The sequence below is a fragment of the Gekko japonicus genome, unplaced genomic scaffold, assembly GCF_001447785.1.
Source record: "Gekko japonicus isolate JY-2015 unplaced genomic scaffold, Gekko_japonicus_V1.1 scaffold98, whole genome shotgun sequence".
Taxonomy (NCBI): domain Eukaryota; kingdom Metazoa; phylum Chordata; class Lepidosauria; order Squamata; family Gekkonidae; genus Gekko; species Gekko japonicus.
Genome location: NW_015164668.1, coordinates 1869001 through 1891880, shown reverse-complemented (window position 1 = coordinate 1891880; position 22880 = coordinate 1869001). Strand labels below are relative to the sequence as shown.

Below are 22880 nucleotides of genomic sequence, written 5' to 3'. Positions count from 1 at the left end.
CCCCCTCCCTGCAATCATGGCCGTTGGAGCGCCTCCGATACGCCTCTCCTCTCTTATCCCGCCCACCCGCTGAGCCAGCCGCCCGTAGGCCGTGGGCGCTATCAGTCAGGCCCAGCCTCTCTTCCGGCCCACCTCCGGCAAACGGCGATTGGATGAGTGGGGCGTCAGTGCATTCGGGAGGCCAATGGGAAGCCCGGGGCGTGTGTGAAGAGGCGGCGCGCGCGCGGCGGCCGGCCCGGTGGTGGTGGTTGTGGTAGTGGTAGAGAAGGAAGCGGCGGCCGCAGCAGGAGGGGCCGCGACGGCAGGGGAGTGTCAGCAGAAGCAGCGGCGGCAGCGGCGGAAACGGAAGCAGCGGCAGGAGGAGGAGGAAGAGGCGGGCGGAGAGGAGGCGGTGGCGGCGGCAACGGCAGCGGCGCGCGCGCCTGCCTAGTCCCGGTCGCGAGGAGGAGGCGGTGGAGGAGGATGTGGCGCGCGGAGGGGAAATGGCCGCCGAAAACAAGCCGGAAGGTGAGCGACCGAGAGCGGGTAGTGGCGGCGGCGGCGGCGGGAGAGCAAGAGAGGAGAGACTGACTGAGGGCAGCACGCGAGAGCACGCATGCGCGCGACCCTTCAGATCTCCCCCTTTTTACTTGGGTGCTGGCTTGCCCGGGGGGCGGAGAGTGGCACGGCGGGCCGGGTCCCGTTCGCCCAAAGTTCCCTGCAACTGCCGGCGGTATTGTCTGTCCCGGCGGGGGCCGTGAGCGCAACTGCCCCTGGAGGGCGGGGCTAGTGCGGGGGGCCACTTGGGCGGGCTGGGAAGTCCCTCCCCTGGCCCCTCCCTCCTGCTTTGCATGTCCTCTTAGCATGCCAGGGAGGAGCGTGTGTCGTGGTGCCAAGGGGCAGCTCCCTCCTGGGGAAGCTGACCGTGTGGACCTGTCTGCACTGTTAAAAGTCTGCGTGTGTGTCTGAATGCACCTCTCCTTTGGAAAGGGAAAACAAAAAAGAGGGGAGGAGGGAGGGGGGGTGGAACACCTGGGCATGGGGGAGAGTCCTCACATGAATGTTGCCCAGTTTGTAGAGCGCAGCACAGTGGGGCATGTTCTGAAATTAGGCTGGCTGGGCTCTGTCAGGCTGTGATGACGTGTTGAGGTAAGGTCCTGTGTTCCGAGAGGATGGGTGCCTGGCAGCTATCACATGCTCATGCACTCGTATGCGCTCATGCTCGCCAGAGATGTAAGCATCTATTTTTCTCTGTGAGCGGGTAGTTGCTAGTAGGGCAGGCTTGACAAGGCAAGGGGATGGTGGGACACCTGTTCTTGCCTGGTTTTGGGAAGGTCTGGGAAAGTTGCACCTGTGCTTTGAGAAAGTGAAGTATTGATGTTTATCTACTTGGGGGAGAGGGTGGGCTTGTGTTTCCCTGGTGCTAGAAAGGGCACGGTTATTCCGTGTCCAATTGTTTAAAAAACATCATAGGTTTAGAGCTCTTTTGCTTGGATTAACTCTAGTCCCAGGGATCACGGAAAAGGTGGTTTGTCCCCCTTGTACTAGCATGTACTGGAGAAATTAGGTCTTTAATTCATCAAGAGAGAAGTCTACCTGTGATGGCTGGCACAAACATGGTGATATCCTATTGTGAAGGCAGGCTAAGACATGGGGGTGCATTGGAGTCACACCACACATTGCATTGCTGTGCAGTTCTATTGTAGGTGCACAAGTTCCCACTATTCTCGAAGTTGGGAAGAAGGGACGTATTTCTGGTGGCTGCACCAAAATGAGAGGCGGGAAGCAACGGGGTTTGGGGCATGTGCAAGGGGAATCTGCGCATCCAACCTTTTTGATAGGGAACGGGCTTTCGGTTTTCCCTGACGAAGGCAGAGCGTAAGAGTGTAAATCCTCTTTCTCCTTGACACCCAACATGGTCAGAGTGAAGCCCTTGAACATTTCACTTCTTGAATCTGTGGAAAGCGGTGGGTGTATGATTGCTTATCCTTTGGCCATAGAGGTGGGGACTGTTTCTTGCAAAAAACAAGTGCATGGGGGCTGAAAGCCAAAAAGAGAGCATGCATATGTGCAAGAGAAATCCCCCCTGGTAGTATCCTGTGCAACTCCTGTAATAATATGGTGATGGACAGGCAATGTGAGAATAGCTCGTTTGCTTTTCTCTTTCTTAGAGGATAGGGCAAATCTTTTAGATGATGGATCACAGTATCTCATGATGGCAAGGGCGATTGCTATCTTTTGTCCCTTCATATTGTTCAAAGAAAAGATGGTTTCACTGATTGGTGGTGCCTGTCAATGTACGATAGGTGCAGAGAAGAGCATATAGAAGAACTGATTTGTTATGTATCTGTGGCCCTTTATGTGGGTTTGTATGGTCATCCACATATCAAGGATAAAACACAGTTTTCTATGCAGGTACCTGCCAAGAAGCATCTTTTACTACATGGACAGAGGAATATGTTTAATGACATTTTCTTAGGCCCTAGGCACATGTTTATATTTGGCCTATATGCCTCCTTTATACTGCCTTCTCTTATCTTCACTCCATGTTTTGCATTTGGATAGTCTTTAAGCCCTAAAGGGCAAAGACTCATAGTTCAGCTTTAGGCTTGTCTCTTGTGACATAAAACCATCTGACAGAGGACATACATTTAACACGATTGATCAGCTCTCTTTCACCTCTCTCACCTCCTGGCACCTTTTTTTGGTTTTCCCATATATGCCCCAGTAGGTGGTGCATTAGAATGTAGCTGCTCCTTTGTGGGTGTTCTCCATCTGTCTTGTGTCCTGAGGCAGGCAGAGCCTAATGTGGTACACCTTCCATAAGAAATTAGTTGGTCATGGCAAACGTAGCTTGGCAATGCAAGCCATTGATAGGGGCGGGAGGATTGGCATTCTTAATTTTGGGTAAGACTCCTTCAAGTGAGAACAGCTGCCATCTACTTTGGATTTGGAATTTGATTTGTTTCTCATCTAGGTGGTGTATATGCATAATGTAGGGTGTTAGTACCACCCTTTTGTCAAACAGTCCATGTAGAAGGCAGGAGAGCATGTAGAGTTGGGAGACCAGTGTGCCTGGTTCTGCATAGTAAATGCTGCAAGTTCTTTCAAAAAGCATTGCTCTTCTCTTGGTAGTAGAAGACGTGGATCTCCCCCAACCTCTTGTTACATTCTGAATGTTTACTACCCTTACAGGTCAGTTTTCATCTTTCTCACCACTGTCAAATTGATTTGATTATGCATACTGCGTGTGTGAATCAAGAGTTCTGTGTTAGCGTTTGGGACAAGTCCATGTATATTTAGACTTCGTATTCAATCCAGTGGGGTTGCTTACCAGATCACCCTCTTGTGCCTTTTTCTTCTCTCCTACTGTAGGTTGTAATGTATGTTTGCATCCTCATAGTGACATGGGTGTTAATTACTTCAGTCCCACAAAATAGAATCGAAACGTTCAGTAGCTTCAAAGTGTGCATGCACTTCCTTTCTAGTTTGGATTGCGTGAGTAGTGTGACTTGGCCTTGCAGTGGCAAAGGTCAGTTTTTAAAAATTAGACTGCACCTAAAAATGCAAGTGTGAAATAGTATGTATGGGAGGTAGCTTTGGGGACCAGACTTTGTGTGTATTTTTGTGATTAACTTTTAAGGTTGGTCACATCTGAACCGAACAAGCCACTAGTGGGTTTATAAGATAGGATGCTGTAAATACTTGTTTGTAAGGAGAGTATAGCAAATGCACCCCTTGAAATTATGGTTGATATGAATGCAGATGTCCTTTCTAAGATTAAATAATATGTCAAATAATATGCTTTTATGTGTTCTTTTTTTAAAAAAAGTATAATCTAGTATAATCAAATCACTTTTGGGGTGAATTCACAAAAAGGGATTGAGAATTTTGCTTGATGTAACATAGTAAATAGTGTTGCTTCAGAGTTCAGAACAATTCCTGATAGCTACTAAATATGACCTGTGAGCAAGCGAGTTAAAAGCCTGGGCATTCTTGGTGGAAGTTGAAGGAAACGAGTTCAGTTTAGAAAATCAAAAGATCAAAGATAAGGTTTTTGTTGCATATCCACAAGGGGGTAGTGATGTACTGTCTAAGAAATTTGTTGTAGAAGAGTTGGCTGATCCCTTTAAAAACACATTAAATATACAGATCAAGGTAGTATATTTGCATTTTAACTTAATGAAATCTTTAAAAAATGCGAAAGTAAATATTTTAAAGAATTAAATATTCTGCTTTATTTTGGTCGTGTGGCCTTTTGGTGCTTTGGATGGTCAAGCTTTCTGCCCAACCATTCAGTGCCGGGATCCACACATTCTTCCAGGGCACATGTTAAAGATGTGAAATATTCTTTTCACATAATTCTTCAGAAGCAGTAAGATGAAATGAGGGGGTGGGGAGAAAAGCTGTGCCCAAACTTTAGCCATATGGATGTAATAATAGGTTCATTATGACAAGTAGGGAATGTTTACTGTTGAGATTGAAAATGAAACCCCAAACAGTATAAACACCCCCCCCCATATGTAGTGATTTTATTTTCTGCTTTAGTATTTTTCCCTTCATTTACATAACATAGTCAGAAGCATTATGCTACATCTCGTATTTGTGTAACACCAGCAGAGCTGGAAATGTATTTTACATTTCTAGATGTCAGCATCATTTTTTTTTTTAGTGTTTGCTATCAAATTAGATGCAAGCCGTGCACTACATCACATTGCTAGGCGCACACGTGACCAGACATTTTGTGCGTCCTGGGACATTCCCAGTCCTGCATGATGAAACTGAGGCAGGCTGCCTGTCGTCTCGTGCAAGTCTTTGCACTAACCTATGTCTGAATATAAAGGCACAAAGTACCGTTTTAGTTTGGCACTTGTGCCACAACAATATAGAATGTGGTATTGTTGGTGTGTTTGCTATATTCAGCAACAGAAGGGAATAAGCAATATGCAAAGCTAACTTTTTTAAACATGGTAGGCAAAAGGAATGGCATTCAGTCCTGTGTGCATAGCTCCTAGCGCATTAAAAGCCCTCATTTGCAGCTGTCCATATGAGACTGAAAAGCCCTGATGCTTTTTTCTTCCTTCACGCAATCAGTGTCCTGAGCTCCTGAATCCATTATTTCTACATATTCTGATTCTTTGATCTGAAGTAGGGTAAGGGCTCGTACATCATCATAGTAACGGTGATACGAATCAGGATAACACAGATGAAATGGGGGAGGAAATGGAGAACCCCATGCTGACTTTGCCTTTTTGGGCTTTTTTGGTGAATATGCAACAGTGTTTTCCCACATAAAAATTCATTTTGACAGCTTGAATGTTAAGGTGAGTGGATTTCACATGGATCCGTAGCTATTAAATGATGACGTTGCTTGAATGATGTAATAAGCTTTCTTCCTATAATCAGGAAGTGTAGCTCTTTTGGGACTTCTCGCATCTGAAGTTAGCTCCGGCTGCTTATTCTGAAATAAATGTTAGTGTTTCAAGTGCCACTGGACTCCTGTTTTATTTTGGGACTTAAACAGCCGTTGTATGCTGATTAACCTAGAAGGTTGCTTATTTCCATGATTTGGTATTGCAGAAGGCCTGCTGTAAACCTTGACGTTCATCCTGTGTTTTTAGAATGTTGGCATTGTGCAGTCTTGTTTATCATTTGATGGTGTCTACTCACGTTTTGGTCATCTGTAACGGTCCTTATATTTCTTTTTCCCCAATAGCAGTTCATGCAGGAAATAGGTATGGGGTGGTAGTGGGTTTTCTGCTAATGAATATCCTGCCAGGCGAGCACACTGTCTTCCAGACCTTGTGGCTTTTGGATAGAGCATCATATCCTTGCTAGTGTGCATTGATGTTCTGTGTCTAGGTGAAGTCAAGCTTGTATTACATAATTTCAAAATAGGTTACACTGTCCTTTACAGAAGCCCGGATTATCCTTGACAACCTGACAGTCATTTTTTTTCCAACTTGGCAAATATTTGTTGTAGTTTTAGTGAGCTGACTTATTCTCTTCTGCTCCCTTTTCTCCCCCTCCCATATTTTTCCAGCAGAGAAATGACAAAATATTCATTGCTTAATCACATGCTACTTAACCTCTGTCAGAAATATAAAGGGAGCCGTTTCTCTCCTTTTAATGATTGTACGAAGGCAAGTATCTCACTAGTGGTGTTAATAATCAGAGATGCTGTTCCGGTTAACTTATAAAACTTAATGTTTAATATTAATCTCTGGATTTAACTGTGTGTGAAATCAGGTGGGCTGACCATCCTAAGACTGCTGTTCTTTCTATAGATTGCACTGGTAAGACATAGTTGGTAGACCTGTACAGTGTCTTAGGAGGACATTCTGTAAGTGTTGCAGGGCAGGTCACTCTCTGGCTCTGTATGTTCTTTGTCTGTGGAGATGGCCTCTTGGAATGCTCTCGATGTGCATTACACTAAGCCACAAATAGCATATAATTGACAGTCAGCTGTTCCCCCCCATTTTTCTTTCTATTCCAAAATGTAAATATACTGGAAGCTATCCAAGTAGGTCTCTGTTAGTCTTGGAGGGGATATTTTAAAGAGACTGACAGTGCTGTCCTATGTATAGTTATTCCAGTCTATTGAAATGGGCCATGAGTAACTCTGCTTAGGACTGCATTGTGGTTCTTCTGATCCTTCTGGGAAATGACTCCTATTGGTATGGCACATATCGTGAACTGGTTCTCTGACCATTTGAGCTGTAGAAGCTGCTGTGCCAGAACATCCATCTAGAAAAGGGTTGACATACCTTGCTGTATCAATCTTGGCTTTTTGAAAACTGTGTTTTTAATTCCTCCCTTGCTCTGAAGTGGGAATATGGGGACCTTGGGTAAACTAGGATGGGTAATATTTAAAGCATAATTTTTGTTTTTCCATTTCTTCGTCATGAATTAACCCCCTATTTTGCCATCTATAACAGGGCTGATTATAGAATCATAGAATGTTAGAGTTGGAAGGGACCTTGCAGGTCATCTAGTGCAACCTCCTGCACTCTGCAGGAGCATAGCCAAAAGATAGCCCTACAACATACCCGAAAGATGGTCGTCCAGCCTCTGCTTGAAAAAGTCAAGTGAAGAAGCATCCACCACCTCCTGAGGGAAGGAAAGCATGGTGGTTTTTGAAAGTTTGTAAGAATGTTCTTGCAGTCCAAATGTCCTTTGTGAACTACATTTGGATCCACCATCTTTTATCCCCCCCCCTCAATTCCCTACTATTGTTTTAGAATGGTTTTCAAGAATGGCTTTCAAATGTCCTGTTTCCTTTTGGTCAAAGCAATGCATTCTGTGCTCTGAGATGGAAGTTTGTCAGGCAGGATAGTGGATTTTTTTTTTAAAGGTCACTTGAGCTATATTGAACTAGTTGGAGCAACAGCATTACCAGAACAGTGCTCCACCGTGGTAGATTAAGAATCTTCCAGAACTGCTTTTCCCAGGTTGCCGGCCAAATATCTGTATTCAGACGGCGTACTTGGATTTTGAAGTGTTTAGTATTTAAGTGAATATTTATGCCAGGGTATAAAAATCAATATGGAGACAATGAGAAGATTAGACAACAGGTGAGTGCAGATGGCGACACTGGGTGGATTCTCTGGATGAGCATTGTACGGTTATAAATTAATTTATTGTTGTGCTACATCTTGAAAATAAATTGTGTTCGTACATTGGTCAGTGAAGATCTTTGGACAGTTAAAGAAAGGAAAAAAATTGGATTGACTATAGCTTTGCAGTAGTAAAGGTGTAAAGGTTTCCCTTGCTTGAAAGCCAGTTGAATCCGACTCTAGGGATGCTGTGCTCATCTCAGTTTCCAAGCCAAAGAGCCAGTGCTGTCTAAAGACATTTCCGTGGTCATGTGGCCGGCATGACTAGACGCCAAGGCGCACGGAACTCTGTTACCTTCCCACCGAGGTGGTACCTATTTATCTACTTGAAATTTCTCGCTTTCGAACTGCTAGGTTGGCAGGAGCTGGGGCCAGAGATGGGAGCTCACTCCGTCATGCAGCATTCGGGTCTCGAACTGCTGAACTACCGACCTCCCAGTCTGCAGTTAAGCATCTTAACCATCAGTCTGCCCCTCCAGTTTGTTGAAAGTGTCTGTTGCATAACAGAAAACTCTTACTGAAATTATCTTCTATGCTTACTTTATTATACGCCTTGGACTTGTTCAGAATTTAGGCTTTGAAGGAGCTCTTTTGGTTTGACTTCATTCTTTTAGTGCTGGTAAAACAGTAACTAGGTGCTCCTAAAAGTTCCAGTTTTATTGACTGGCCATAGGCTGAGGGCAGCAAACCATCAACAGAAGGATCTCAGCTGTGGAATTCGTTGTTAGTCTGTCCTAGCTTACCTGATTACCTTGAGGATTTGCTGGAATCCACAGCTGTCCTTGAGCTTCTCAGGCATGGCCAGAGTAAGAATAGCTGCTACCTTTCAAGTGTTTTTAGGATTAAAGTAATAGAACCATGCCTTTGGGAGATCAGATTGAGCTTGATTTGAAAACTGAAATCACCGTCCCTGCTTTTCAGCCCTGTAACAAATGTTAAATAACACTTTATTCAGCTGATTTCATTTAAAAGCTGCTGAGTGTAGTTTGACCTGTTAGGGAATTAGAGGCTCTGAATAAATGCAGTTGGGGGTTTTGGACTGGTATACTAATGTCATCTTTTTGTTTCATTGAAATTTCATTTGGCATTTTGATGCTTAGGAAAACTAGGAGGAATAAACCCAAGTTTGTCAGCCCAGTCATCCAATGGTTGTGCAGTCTGCGTCTTTAGTATCTCATCTGTTCTAATTCCTGGCCTGACTGTGAAAGCCTTGTGGTCCCTGTCTCAATTACTGATGCAGTCTCAATCCCAGTGGGCAGCTTGCAAGGCTTCATGACCCACTGGTCCATTCCCATGCATCCTTTTTTAAACAGCTGTGTCAGTGCATGGGCATCCGTGGCTGTGCCACCACCACTGTGACTTTAACATAGGCAATGTTGCAGATTGGAGACTACATCAGTTTAGTAGTCCACTGCCTGCATAAGCTTCCCCCCGTGACCTTTTAGAATCATAGAGTTGGAAGGGGCCATACAGACCATCTAGTCCAACCCCCTGCCCAATGCAGGACCAGCCTAAAGCATCTCTGACAAATATTCGTCCAGACTCTTCTTGAAAGCTGTCAGTGAAGGGGAGCTAACCTAGTTATTAGCCTGGTTCTCATAATCTTGTTAGAACTTCTAATACTCATCCAACCTGTCTTAAAAGGTTTTGCTTTCTGGAGTTGTTGCATCCAGGTGGTGAATGAATGGGGATGGTTACTCTCTTTCCAGGATTTGAGAGATCTTCTGCTTAAGAGAATTGTCTTGAACTTGATTATTGCTTTGGGGGTAAATGAGAGCTATCCCTCTATGGGATATTTTATCTTCCTGGCTTCATTTTCAACAGTCTTCAAAGCCTTCTTCCGTTATAAGGTGTGATTTGTTCTTAAACAGGACAAAAGCCTACCATGACCATTGCTGCTTTCTAAAGCTTAGTGTCTTAGCAGACTTTTTCCATAGTGTTGCTAGTACCCTATTACTGTGTCCTTTAAAAATTATCGTCCATTGCATTAGGGGGAAAAAAGAACATTTTTCTAATTATTACAGAACGTTGGGATATTTGAGTGAAAGTAGCTGGTCTTCTAATGTTTTGTTTCTATACTTTTAAAAGGTTCGTTGATCCCTATCTTTTACTCTGTAGCTCTTCCATAATTATTGTTAAAGTGAGGACCCCTGTCTCCAAAATGAATTTGTCTTGCCTTTGTGCAAGACTGTGAAAAATGAGTGCCTAGAAGCAAATGCGGTGGCTCCAGGGCTTTATAGGAAAAAGGCTAGCTGGCTGTCTCATACTCCACTGGTGTATGTATGGTTGCTTTGTTCATTTCCAAGAGCTTGTTGAATTTGCAGCCCGTCACCCAGATGGCTATTTTTAGTTCTACTACTGCTTTCCAGATAATTTCCCCCTCTCTGTTAAAGCTTTTTTTTGTGTTAAAGATTAGTCTTAGAAGTATTTGATCTTCCACAATAATTCGTGTATGGTTACTAACCACAGTTCATCTCATGCGTTTGGTGAATCCGGCTGTCTCTGAACTTTATGGAAACCTACAGGATGACCACTCGAAATATTCAACAGTGTTTTCAATATGGCCCCAATGGTACTACCCATATAGCTCTGTGATTGACCAACCTCCCTTCCCAGGTCTCAGCTGGAAAATAAAGGTGTTGTGAACATAAAAGCAGTGTACTTTGAATAGGTAGTAGTTAGCTGCACAAGAGTAATTGCATCAGGGGAGTTCTGCTGTCGGCAAGAACTTGATTGAATTAATCTGATAGTTTGCTTGTGTCGTGTGCTAGGCTGGATAAATGACAGGATGTTCAGTCCAACCTTCTTTTTCAAAGCTTCAAGAGAAATGTCTTAAATTGGATAATCATGCCGCAATATGTTTCCAATGACATCTTTATATCCTTTCTCAACAATACTTTCCTCTGAGCTAACATCGCCTAGAGGAATAATCTAGCAATTCTGCTCATGAGCAGTAACTTTGTTAAATACTTTTCACTGTTCTCATTCATAGGTTGGCTGCTGAATTTGGAGAAAAGTTTTCCTGGTGAGGCTCTGGTAGCTTTGTGTCCAACGCCTGTCTCCTGTGGCAAATTATTTAGCTCTAAAACATAAATTTTCTACCTGTTTGTGACCTTATCTGAGTGTGTGGGATAATAGGGGCAGCAAAAGGCTTGAGCTGACACAGCTGGTTTTGTTAGCACTGAGAAATGTTCTGAAAAGGGCAGCCAAGCAGTACACAAAGGTTTGTTAAACAAATGTAGCCGGAATAATTCATTTTGGACTGACTTAATCATACCCACTCTTGCTCAGGCTGATGTTGCTGATGATATAGGCCTATCATAAGAAGGTAAGGTTTTATTTGTGCTGCACCATTTCAGACTGCAAAGCGGGGGCTCACGTAGATTGAATACTCGTTCATACAAATTCTTAGACATGAATTTCTTCACCTGCGGTCTGAAGCTAGATGTTTTAAGAGCATCCCGAATGCTGAAGTCCTTCCACTACTGTTTTAGGAGGGTTGGAATCTTTTAAGTTCTAATCCTGTCGTCTCAGAGACATGTCTGAGCACACACCTGCAGTCTGAAGTGGTATGGTCCAGTTGCAGATTGACCACCTCCGTGATAGCGTCTGAGGTAGTCTTGAATATACTGTCTTTGGCATAGATACTGTGTTGAAAGGCAGCATGCTAAAATGCTCATCAGACAGGAAAGTTTTTTATGTTGAGTTTATTGGTATCTGTCTTTATCAGTGAATTGAGACATGCATTCTTTGATTTCTTTACCATACAAGGGGTCCCCAGTGTGGTACCCCTGGGCACCATGGTACCCATCAATACCTTCAATACCATCAATCTGGGAGAAGCGGGTTTCATTCCCCACTCCTCCACTTGTACCTGCTGATGTAACCTTGGGTCAGTCACAAGCTCTGGCACAGCTGTCCTTGAAAAAGAGCAGTGTGTGTCAGAGTTGTCTCAGCCCCACCCACCTCATAGGGTGTCTGTTGTGGGGAGGGGAAGGGAAAGGAGTTTGTAAGCCGCTCTGAGACTCCAAGTGAAGGGCGGGGTATAAATCCAATCTCTTCTTCTTCTTCGTCTTCTTCTTCTTTACTGATCCCACCAAGTGTTTTTAGAAAGGGAGTGAAGCCAGATGAGGCTAGTGCCCATCAGAGTGTCTGATTGGCCATGACAGGTCTGATTGGCAGTGCAGATTAAAATAATGTTGTTTCAGTGGCAGCTGTCGCTATAGAATTGGTTTTATTCTCTCTCGCTCCTTTTCCCCGGTATATTTTTAAAAATCACTCCTTGTGTCCACTGTGATGCATTCTGTAGTTATGCCCACTGTCCTGTCAAAGGTGTCCACAGGCTCAAAAAGGTGGGGAACACCTGCCATGAGGTTAAAGGGTCATAAATGGGATTGCAAGTACTTGAGAGGATAGGGTTAGAAGCTCTTGATTCTTCCAAAGCAATGCTGGAGAGACTGCAGCCTTGCAAGGATCTGCTTGTTATTCAGGGGCCAGGATCCCCCAGTGACAGCTAATGGGGGCTCACAGGTGAGGAAGGTATGCACGAGTGGGATAAAACAGAAATGCAGAAGCACTTCAAAGATGAGCAATGGTTATTGCAGCACGAGCTTCCATGGGTCAGAGCTCACTTGCTCAGATACATATAAGTGGAGCCAGTCACAAAAGGGCAATTTGGGGAGGCCCACAACTATAGGAAATACTGGATTGGATCCATCCTGTTGCAGCCCTAGCCATGCGCCTTCTGAGGGCCAACAGTTTCCAGGGTATGCAGGAGGCAGGGGTTGGTGGGAAGGTTTCTCTCTCATGAGTGCTGCTGTCCTTGCTCTATATAGCATCCTGCCAGCGCTGCTCATTAGTGTACCCACAATAGCTGTATGTCCTCTTCCACCAATCAATACTGTCTACATATTTTGGGCTATTGTAGATCAGTGTAACATAATCCGTAGTACAAAGCAAGCACAAAGTTAAGAGCTAAAAGTGACTGCAAGGGAGTTGATGTGCTGTCTGCAGCTGGGCTTATCCGTTCAAGTTAAGTCACACATGCTACATCTGCATTCTATAAAATATTTGCCCATTTTACGGATGGGAAGTACCGAGACATGCCTGGAGAACAATCAGTGGGTCCTTGGGAACTCAAATCAATGGAGAGAAAATTTTAGGAAAGTAGAACTTGACCAGTCGCTCCTGCGTGAATACAGGAATGACGGTGGGCTAGAGGAGGAACTGTTCAAGAAGTCAGGAGAGTCTACTTTGCTTGCTGGGATCTCTGTTACCAGGAGGATGGAGATCACATCAGGGTGTGACCCGAGTTTTCCCTGACCTTCACTGCAGTGCCCATTTTGAGTCAGCTGAAAAGCAAAATGACCCAACTGCTTACTGTGGAAATCAGACGTTCTGAGCGAGGGTAATACCTGTAACACCAGAAGCAAGCTCCATTTGTGACTGTGCTTGCACATGTACATGTGTGCCCTTTTTGAAAGGAAATATGCAAAGAGGGGGATGGGGTAAGACAGCAACCTTTCACATAGTTAACATTGAGCCAGGAGTATTTGGTATTCTCCATGACCAAGGACAGCAATCAACATTCTACCAGCACCTATGAAATTTATCAAAGATTAAGCCAAGGCATCTTATTTTACAAATGAGACTGAAAATGTTATGAATAAACGGGGAGGCTAATCCAGGTCTTGCGAGCCTGAATTTTTGAGCAGTATTAACTGGGCTGTGGCTGACTGTAATTGTCTGCTAGGTATTGCTAAGTAGGTCACAAAAATGCAGTATGGGTACAGTGTGATGGGGTGTAAAAAGGGGTACGTTTTGCCCCACTCTGTAGAAATTCCTAATTTATTTATTTGTAGTTATTTTAAAAAAAATAGGGAGGTGCGGTGGCTCAAGTGGTTAAGACGCTGAACTGCAGGCTGTGGAAGGTCAGTAGTTCAGCAGTTCGAGACCCGGGTGCCACATGACGGAGTGAACGCCCATCTCTGGTTCAAGCTCCTGCCAACCTAGCAGTTAGAAAGCAAGAAATTGCAAGTAGATAAATAGTATTTTGTGACTGCAAGGGAATGGGAAGGTAACAGCGTTCCGTGTGCCTTGGTGTTTAGTCATGCCGGCCACATGACCACGGAAATGTCTTCGGACAGCGCTGGCTCTTCGGCTTTGAAACGGAGATGAGCACAGCAACCCTAGAGTCGGATTCGACTGGCTTTCGAGCAAGGGAACCTTTACCTTTACCTAGTTATTAAAATATTTATATCCCACTTTCCCCTTGTGTCTCAAGGTGACTCAGAATTCTTCCAACCTCAAAAACATACAGAATACAAAGAAACCTGATTAATCCGCCTCCTCAAGAAAGTGCCTGCAGCTTAAACCCAAGTAAAAGCCTTCATGAATAAAATGTCCTTATAGCACCTTTCCAGAATGTCTAAACACAGGGCTCCCCTTTCCAGTTCACAGAAGAAGAAGAGATTGGATTTATACCCTACCCTTCACTTGGAGTCTCAGAGTGGAGTACAACCTCCTTTCCATTCCTCTGCCCAAAACAGACACCCTGTGAAGTAGGTGGGGCTGAGAGAGCTCTTTCAAGGACTGCTCTTGAGAGAATAGCTCTGAGAGAATTTGTGACTGACCCAAGGTCACACCAGCAGCTGCATGTGGAGGAATGGGGACTCAACCCAGTTCACCCAGATTAGAGTCTGCGCTCCTAACCACTATACCAAACTGGCTCTGGTCTGCAAGGTAAGGGGCCATTATAGAGAAGGAGGTGCTCTAGTAGATGCCAAGCATGTCACTGTAAATATTACAATGTCTGATTGTAATACTTTGCCTTACTGGCCAAACATGTTACTTTGTTTAACGTATGTCACCTTAAGCAGGGGAACCTACTAGAAGGTGGTAACCTGAAGAGTGCAGTTGGCCCACACAGGAGAACGAGAGAAACAATCCTATGGTGGGTTTGCAATGGATTTGCAATGGAAGAGGTATGCAGTTGTTGGAGGCACATGTGGTGCTGAAGGAACTGCTGGCAAAAACAAGTTTCCCCATGGTTAGGACTCCACAGGGGTCCAATAATGTGAGCAATTGGCTGGATTACGTGGCAGTCACTACTGTATCATATGGCAGCTGCATGGAGCTTTGCTTGCACGGACAAGACGTCTGCACCCTAGCACACACACTGAAAACTCTTGTTGTAGTGCTTGAAATGTCCCTAAGAAGAGTCATGCTGGATCAGATAAAATGCCCGTCTAGTTCCAGCATTCTGTTCACACAGTGGCCAACCAGCCACAACAGCATCTTCCCACCCCCATGCCCCAGCAGCTAGTATAAAGAGGTACTGGTACTGGAAGGACTGGATAGCCATCATGATTAGTAACTGCCATGACTAGTAGCCATTGATAACCCCAACCTCCATAAATTTGTCCACTCCACTTTTTAAAGTCTTCCATGTTGGTGGCCATCACCACATCTTGCAGCAGCGAATGCTGCAATTTAACTACGCGCTGTGTGAAAAAGTATTTCCTTTTGTCTGTCCTGAATATCCCACTCTTCAGCTGCAGTGGATGACCCTGGGTTCTAGTATTATGAAGGAGGGTGAAGAACTTCTCCCTGTCCAATCTCTCCACACCACACAGTCTCAGTGTTGTTTTCTGCCCTCAGTGTCTGGCTTCTGGGACTCTGTGGTGGGATGTAAAATCCAGAACTTCAAATGCATTGCACCAGGAACTTTGACAGCCAGAAACCCGGAGTTTCCCATTCACCCTTTTGAATCACCAGAAGATTTAAGAACCACTTAAAAAAAAAAAGACGTGGGTGGGGAGGGGGTATGGGTGTGTGATTTGCTGTTGTGTGCTTTTTAAATTTTATGATCCATGTTGCCTCCTTTGGGAGGATGAAGTGCAAGGAATGTGAATGAGGCCATAAAATTACCAAGCCTTTATAGTATGTAATTAATTCAGAACTCTTTATGGACTTTTATTAGTTGGTCTTCTTGTTTGGTTTCCGTTTGAACTTTAGACTGCATGGAACAAAACCTATTAGATGAATTATCCGCAGATTTTAGGGTGCTGTCCTGCCAAAGTTCAGCACTCTAGTCCAGTGATGGCGAACCTTTTAGAGACCGAGTGCCCAAACTGCAACCCAAAACCCACTTATTTATCGCAAAGTGCCAACACGGCAATTTAACCTGAATACTGAGGTTTTACTTTAGAAAAAAAACAACTCATACATTAACTTAAGATGATCCAAACAAAGTAAGGAAAGCAATCCCAAATGCTTTCATTTACTTAAAATTATTTGGCAGAGAATTCGACACTTTAATGATGGTCTGGGCCTGGCTGGGGTGATGGCACACGTGCTCACAGAGAGGGCTCTGAGTGCCACCTCTGGCACCCGTGCCATAGGTTCGCCACCACTGCTCTAGTCCCATTGCTTTCAGTTGGAAAACAGTTCAATGGTTTTAATTACCACCTCTGAAAGAGTTAATTTGTACAGTACCTTGATAGTTTGTCTTAGGGCTCCTGGTTCAGTTTGAATTGTGTTGCTTGTTATGAGTCTTGCTGTTCTCTCCCCCAATGTCAGTCAGCGCTTGTATCTTGCTCACTGTGCACATAAACTGTTTATTTTGGAGTATAAAGTCATATGACTTAAAATGCATTCTGCTTGCCAGTCTGAAAGGTGTCTGAGGGTAGCTATTTGAAAATGAATGTGACTATTTGGTATCTGTGTCTCTTACCACCACACCAAGGTGAAGAATACGCAGAAGATCTAGGAAGCTAAAAACACGGATATCACTGTCGAGAGCCAAATGAGAGGCCTTTCCCTGGTCCCTTCCATCATTAGATCGCTGTGTGGCGTTAATAGGCTTAGAAGCTATGTGAATAGTGTTTGCTCTATCCTGGTGAATGTGACATCTGTGTGCAATGTCAGTATCTGGCATAAAAACTAGAATCCCTCTAATTTTCCCTTCTTGCTTCCTTCCCCAGCTTTGCCTGCTCTTTTGAAAAAAAAAAAATCAAATACTTTTAAATTACCCCGGAAGGCTTGATTCTCATTAATCATATAATTTCTGTAAATTCAATGTGATACTGTTGGCTGTATATCCCAGGTTGGCTTTCTAAATAGGAAAAGATCTTTTAGTTGATATATTGAAACTCATGTCCAGTAACCATCTTTCTCAGTGGAACACACAAGAAGTTTTAATTTTCCATCAGTTGTATTGGTGATGGTTTTTTGGAGTTGTGTGTGCATGTGGTTGAGGTTTACTTTAAGTCTCTTCAATATTAATGTGGTTTTTTAAATTAAAAACCCTCTTAATGTTAGAAACATCAGCTTGTGATCTGGTTGCTACAGATGCAGTGTTCTAGCTTGTATTCTCAAATTTGCAAAAAAACCCAGAAAATCCTGTTGATTAGTCAGGTTAATGTTAGAAGAATACATTGTCAGGTTGTCCATATTAAACTCCTGTTTATATTGCTTGAGACTTAAATTATGAAACACCTTGAATAGTAAGTGTTCTTTAGTCACTGAGGTAAAAAACATACTTGCTGCAGGCTTAAAATATTCCTGTGCCATCACCAGTTGGGCTTGCATCTCTGCCTATCATTGTAGATGGCCATACTGTAGCAGAGTGGTCTTCAGCCTATGGATCAGGACCTTCATGTGGGTTGAAGACAGTATCCTGCTAAGTCACAAGCCTTCGTACAGATGCCATTTTTGCTGCCTTTTGGAGTGACCTGCTGCTAATGTGCATGCACCTGCTGCCCTTGGCATTTGTGCTGATAGGAGCAGCAGGATGCTCAGGCAAGGTCATTTGGTAGTGGAGAGGATTGTTTTTAGCACAAGTAGGTTCAGAAAAGCCACTCCCTTGCTGCCATACTCATTCACTGGTCTGGCCACACACACTTGCTCTGCCAATGTTCTGTAGGTGCTTGGCAGGATGGAGTTCCCCTCCCAAATTGTGATGTCATGATTCTGGTCTCTCATCTTCCTGTCACATGATGCTGATGTCACATGACTTCCTGTTTTCTTGCTTAGCTCAGAGGGTTCCACACTGTTGCCTGGGTAGTACAGGTGAGTCCAAGATTTGGAAAGTGTTAAGACCACAGTAAACCCTGTGCACCCGTGGGGCCCATGGTCATGGAACCAAGGTGGGGTGCTCATTGGTTGTATACCTTCTGGCAAAGCTGCTGAGTTTATGCCAACCATTTGCAGCATTCTTGGCAATCAGTGCAGTGGCACTGAGCCATTCAATATCTCAAATACCAGGTACATATAGGATTTTCTGGGCCTTGGCTGCCTGTTTTGCCTCTAGGAAGGGCCATATATCAGTGCAGCCTATTGGAGCTGATGGATGTTATCTGAGCTATATGATACATGAATTTTCTGGAAGTAGTGAATGGGAGAAATTATTTTGCACAAGATTAGAACTGCCCTTGTGTTTTGATTTGTGTCCTGCATTGTCTTGAACTAGAACTGAAGTTGCACTGCTTTAATGTAGAAAGAATAAAGGTTTCCTAACCCAAGAGAAGCTAGTTGAAAAGACCTCTAAGATTCTTGATAGGATTCGGAATATCTCTGTGAAAGAGGCTGGGAAAATTAGTAAAAGCGAAGAGGCTACACGCGTATATTAGGTGGTCTCATATAGCTTAGTCTACTAAGACTAGGCTTTAACTGAAGCTTTATTTGATGGTGGTTGAGTTACAGACTGAGAAAGATGCCAGCCCTTCATTTCTTGCACGCAGTTGCTGACCTTGGTGAGTTCAAGGGGTGAGAACACAATTGAGGCAAAAGCGTTAATTCTGTGTTAGCTGTTGGCCTTGGCTTCCTTATAGTTGTGAGAGGTAAAAAGCATTAATGTGACATTATCAGGCTGCATGTTCTTGTCCTTCATGTACAAGCCGGCTTTCTTGTATCAAAGAGAAGGCATATGTCAAATAATTTAAATGTCTTGTTTTTAAAAAATTATATAACAATACAGAAAAGGGATACTATCCTTACACAGTTACTACCAATTAAAAGTTTTGTACAGCTGGGCTCCATCTTTGAATTTTTCATTCCAGGACATTGTACAGACCAAATAATCTTGTGTTTGATGACAGCATTTCACTTTTTTTCACCCCTTTTAGATGATCATGGGAACAGCAATGGAAGTCATGTAAAAATCTTTTTACCGAAAAAGCTGCTTGAATGTCTACCAAAATGTTCCAGTTTACCAAAAGAGAGGCACCGTTGGAACACTAATGAGGTAGCTAGATCCAGTTTCTTTGTTTTCAATTGTTTGTTTTTAAATCTCAGAAAACGGGAGTAAAAATTTAGCAAAAACCTGTCTCAGTTGCAATGTTTGTAAGTAAGTCACAAGGGACAATTTAGCATGGCTACTTTGAATTGTTCAGTGTTTTATTTTTAAATGCAGACAGAACATGGATTCTCCATGTGGCAGGTGTTGGCATTTGTTTGCATATCTTGCATTTTGCTTCTCTCCAAGGTATAGTTAAAATCTGTGTGTATCTGATTTAAACGCTCTTACACTTGTCAGGAATTAATGAAGATGTAGCTTTGGTATGCCACTGTCTTGAGTGTTAATTTGATAAAGACAGAAGAGGAGGACAATAAAACTTCTCAGCAGCAGAACAACTCTTGGCCCTGGCTGCATGATAATCTTTCCTGCTTTGAAAATTGATTTAATGTAGCATCTTTTAAGCATGTGAAAAAAGAATCCCAGTCCCATGTGAAACATTAGGCAATGTATGCAAGGATTTTCAAGATTGGGGCTTTGGGGGAGGGGGAAGTAGGTGGTTCAATCTGCGATGAAGGTAGCATTTTTGTAGAACCTTTTATATCAAATATTTTTCTGTTCTAAGAGAAGTTGTGAGACAAGATTTGTGGACACGTGTTTTGTTGGATGCAGTGCAGGCATAATCCAGCCGAACACTAAGCACTTCTAGGTTTCGTTGAGTCCAGTGGGGTCAATCCGCCAAACTATCCTTATTGAGTTTCTGATAGTAGGCATGAGAAACAGGCATGGGAGCAGGTTTGTGAAGGATCGCTATGTGTGCGGGACAAGATGAATTATTGGCAAATTTCTTCCAGCCCCAGATCTTGCCCTCCAGAACACTATAAACTGCTGGAAGTTTGAGCAGCCCTGTTTCCTCAGTACAGCTGATGTTCAGCTGCCCTCAATGGTCTGTGGTGCCTCTAGGGCAAGTGAGCATGATCGGTCTTCCTCAGGCTGTCTTTGGGTTTCTTGTGTTAATCTTTTCTGCATGCCAGGGGAAGTCACCAACATACAGAAACCCAGGCTTTAGGTTAGGCCATTGGCCCTGGTTTGGTATATTTTTCATGTTTCTATAAACATTGCAGAACTCGGTATTAGGACTTCTCAGTTGTTTTCCTTAAGCTCTGCAGTGTAAAGGGAGGGGGTGGGCTCTCCTATAGAACAGTTTTTGTTGAGGAGTGGAGGGAGGGAAAACAGCTTGCTGTTCCTTTGGGAACCTTCCAAGAGCCCCTCTACTGACTTCTGTGGTGGTATAGGACAGTTGTCTCATAGCTTGTTCAGGGGAGGAACAAGCAGTTCACTTTCCCCGTAACTGACGACCAACAAGAAGCTGTCATCTCTGCAGTGTTCTGGGGCAATTTCCCTGATGACACTTAATGCTGTTTTACTCCTTCCTTTGCTAGCTTAGTGGTGTGAGGGAATCCCAGCACTAGGAAGAACACCGTGGGAAGACTAGAGAGACCAAGTCTCTTTCCCCTAGCTGTAGCTTAATTGCCTGTGCGCTGCATTTTTGTTGCTAGGGTGTTATTGTTTAGAGGGATGCTGGAGGGAAAAGTCACATTTTCTTGCTTTCTGGGGGATTCCCCCTCCATGCAGAGATTTTAATCTCCAGTGTGCATGTCCCCCTCTAATGACTGGCATCGCCTCCAGCCCCTTTACAGTTAGAAGGAACTAGCTGAGAGTCTATAAGGAAAATCCCAGGGGGGATTTGGAAATCTCCTCCTGGAGTCTGTAAACTCTTAGGGACTTGAGCAGGCTAATAATCCGCCTCCCCTAACTGACAGTCAGCTGCTCTTTACGTTGCATAATCCTGGAGCGTATTCGGTCGAGGACATTGTGGGGTGGGCTGATTTACAGAGACTTCTGTTTCTGTATATCTGGTGAATGCCCTACATATATAGAGCCCTTTACCTTGTCTGTCTGTAGCCTGGTTTTGCTGATTTGATTGGCGCAGGTGATTGACACTTCACTGTGATATGGCGATAGCAAGGATTCTGTTAACGTCTCTTGGGGCTGAACCACTCTCCCTTATTGAGTCCACAAGGGTAGTGTTGGAAGGAGTGCTGGAGATTCCCTAGCTGTTAGTTCTGGAGGACCAGCATTCAGGAAGGGGGCTGTCTGGTATAGCTCAGGGCTTCATGGCTGCCATGATAACCATGCAGCTGTATGAGTGTGTATCCTGTTACAGACATCCAGTATGGCACACAGTCAGGTAGTGATGATGGGGTATGGGAACCTTCCTTCCGAGCTGGAGAGTGCAGACTCTAATCTGGGAGAACCGGGTTTGATTCCCCACTCCTCCACATGCAGGTGCTGGTGTGACCTTGGGTCAGTCACAGTTCTCTCAGAGCTGTTGTCTCAAGGGCAGTCCTCGAAAGAGGTCTCTCAGCCCCACCTACCTCACTGGGTACCTGTTGTGGGGGGAGGAAAGGAAAGGAGACTGTAAGCCACTCCAAGACTTCGAGTGAAGGGCTGGGTATCAATCCAGTCTCCCCTTCTTCTCCTTTCTTCTTATGGACAGATCATCACCAGGTGAGACTGGGATGTCACAGCATTCTTTCATCTCTTCAGTGATCTTCCATCTCTGCAGGGATGGGAGGATCTGGTAAACTCGTTTTGTTTCTGGAGACTACTGGATCTTGGAATGCCGTCCATGCTCTGGTGACCTGTAATGGCAGTGTCCTGTTTGTGGAGCAGTACTTCAAGACTTGTCCATAAACTTCAATGAGTTCAGGATGCTGCTGCTCATTTTTGACTGGCACAAGTCAACAGAATCATATTGTAACTGTTCTACTAGAATTTTGTCAGCCACCAGTATGTTTCCAGGTTCATTTGAGTGTACTAGTTTCGAATGCCCTAATCCTGTGGTCTTGAGTGTATGGGGTGGGGGTCTTTTCCCATGTGAATTCAAGCTGGTTAGACCGTTCTCTGAAGGTATCACTGCTTGTGTATGTATGGCTGGCCATTACAGCTGCCCCTACCGTTACAGAATGCTTTCTGCCAGGAGACTTGCTTGCTCAATCACTCCTCTCCATCTTGAGAATGGCACAAGCTTTTTATTTACTTTAAAACACTTACAGTACTGCCTTTCCTGTGTTCAAAGTGGTTTCACAATAAATGACTCCAATCCAATTAACAATACAGTTGCGATATGAACTGTAACACAGGGGTTACTTAAAGAGCACAAGCCATCAAATTACAAAGCGGCTACTCTCTTTGCCAAATGCCCCACAAAGGAAAAATGTCTTACATCCCCGGTGAGATATAAAGAGGGATGCAGAGCCACCAAAAACCCTAGTTCTTGCCTCCATTCATATTTACCAGATTCCAGGACTGGCAAAAGGGCTTGTGTCCCAGTCTCACAGCATGGACACACATGGGCCGGGATTCAGGAGAGTAGCTGTGTTGGTCTGAAGTAGCAGAACAAAGTTTGAGTCCAGTGGTGCCTTTAAGACAAACAGACTTTTATTCACGGTATAAGCTTTCGTGTGCATGTATCTGAAGTGTGCATGCACATGAAAGCTTATACCTTGAATAAAACTCTGTATGGGGAGGGATTGTCAGTTTCAGATATGCCGATGAAGGGCAATGAAGGTAGGAAACAGCTCCTTAAATTGATAGCCAGCCAATATCATGGGCATAGTACAGGCTGTATGACAAGCATGTTGCCTGACACTAGATAGCAGATGGGTGGCTGCATTCTGCAACAGCTGTAGTTTTAAGTAACCTTCAAGGGCTGTCTCATGTATAACAATGTTTGAATCCAGTGGTACCATTAAGACCAACAGAGTTTTATTCAAGGTACTAGGAAAAAGGCTTGTTGTGGAAATAAATACAACGGCCTCTAGAAAGAGGCTCTGGGTGGGTGCCCTGGCCTTGGACATTCAGTGTCAATTTGCCTTGGTGACCTCAGCAGGGTATAATGACACCGAGTCCACCATTTTATCCAGAGGAACTGACCTCTGCTACCTAAAGAACAGTTGTAATTTTGAGTGATCTCCAGCCCTCAC

General features: G+C 44.1%; 1 protein-coding gene across 1 annotated transcript in view; it reads left to right on the top strand.

Moving 5' to 3' along the window:
* The first annotated feature begins 218 nt into the window (after window positions 1-218).
* CAMTA1 (calmodulin binding transcription activator 1) overlaps window positions 219-22880 on the top strand; it is an 890421-nt gene continuing 867759 nt past the window's right edge. Inside the window, exons 1-2 of the mRNA XM_015409145.1 lie at window positions 219-507; window positions 18722-18840. Coding sequence (XP_015264631.1) covers window positions 483-507; window positions 18722-18840 — 144 coding nt within the window. The 5' untranslated portion in view covers window positions 219-482. The remainder of the gene's footprint in view (window positions 508-18721; window positions 18841-22880) is intronic.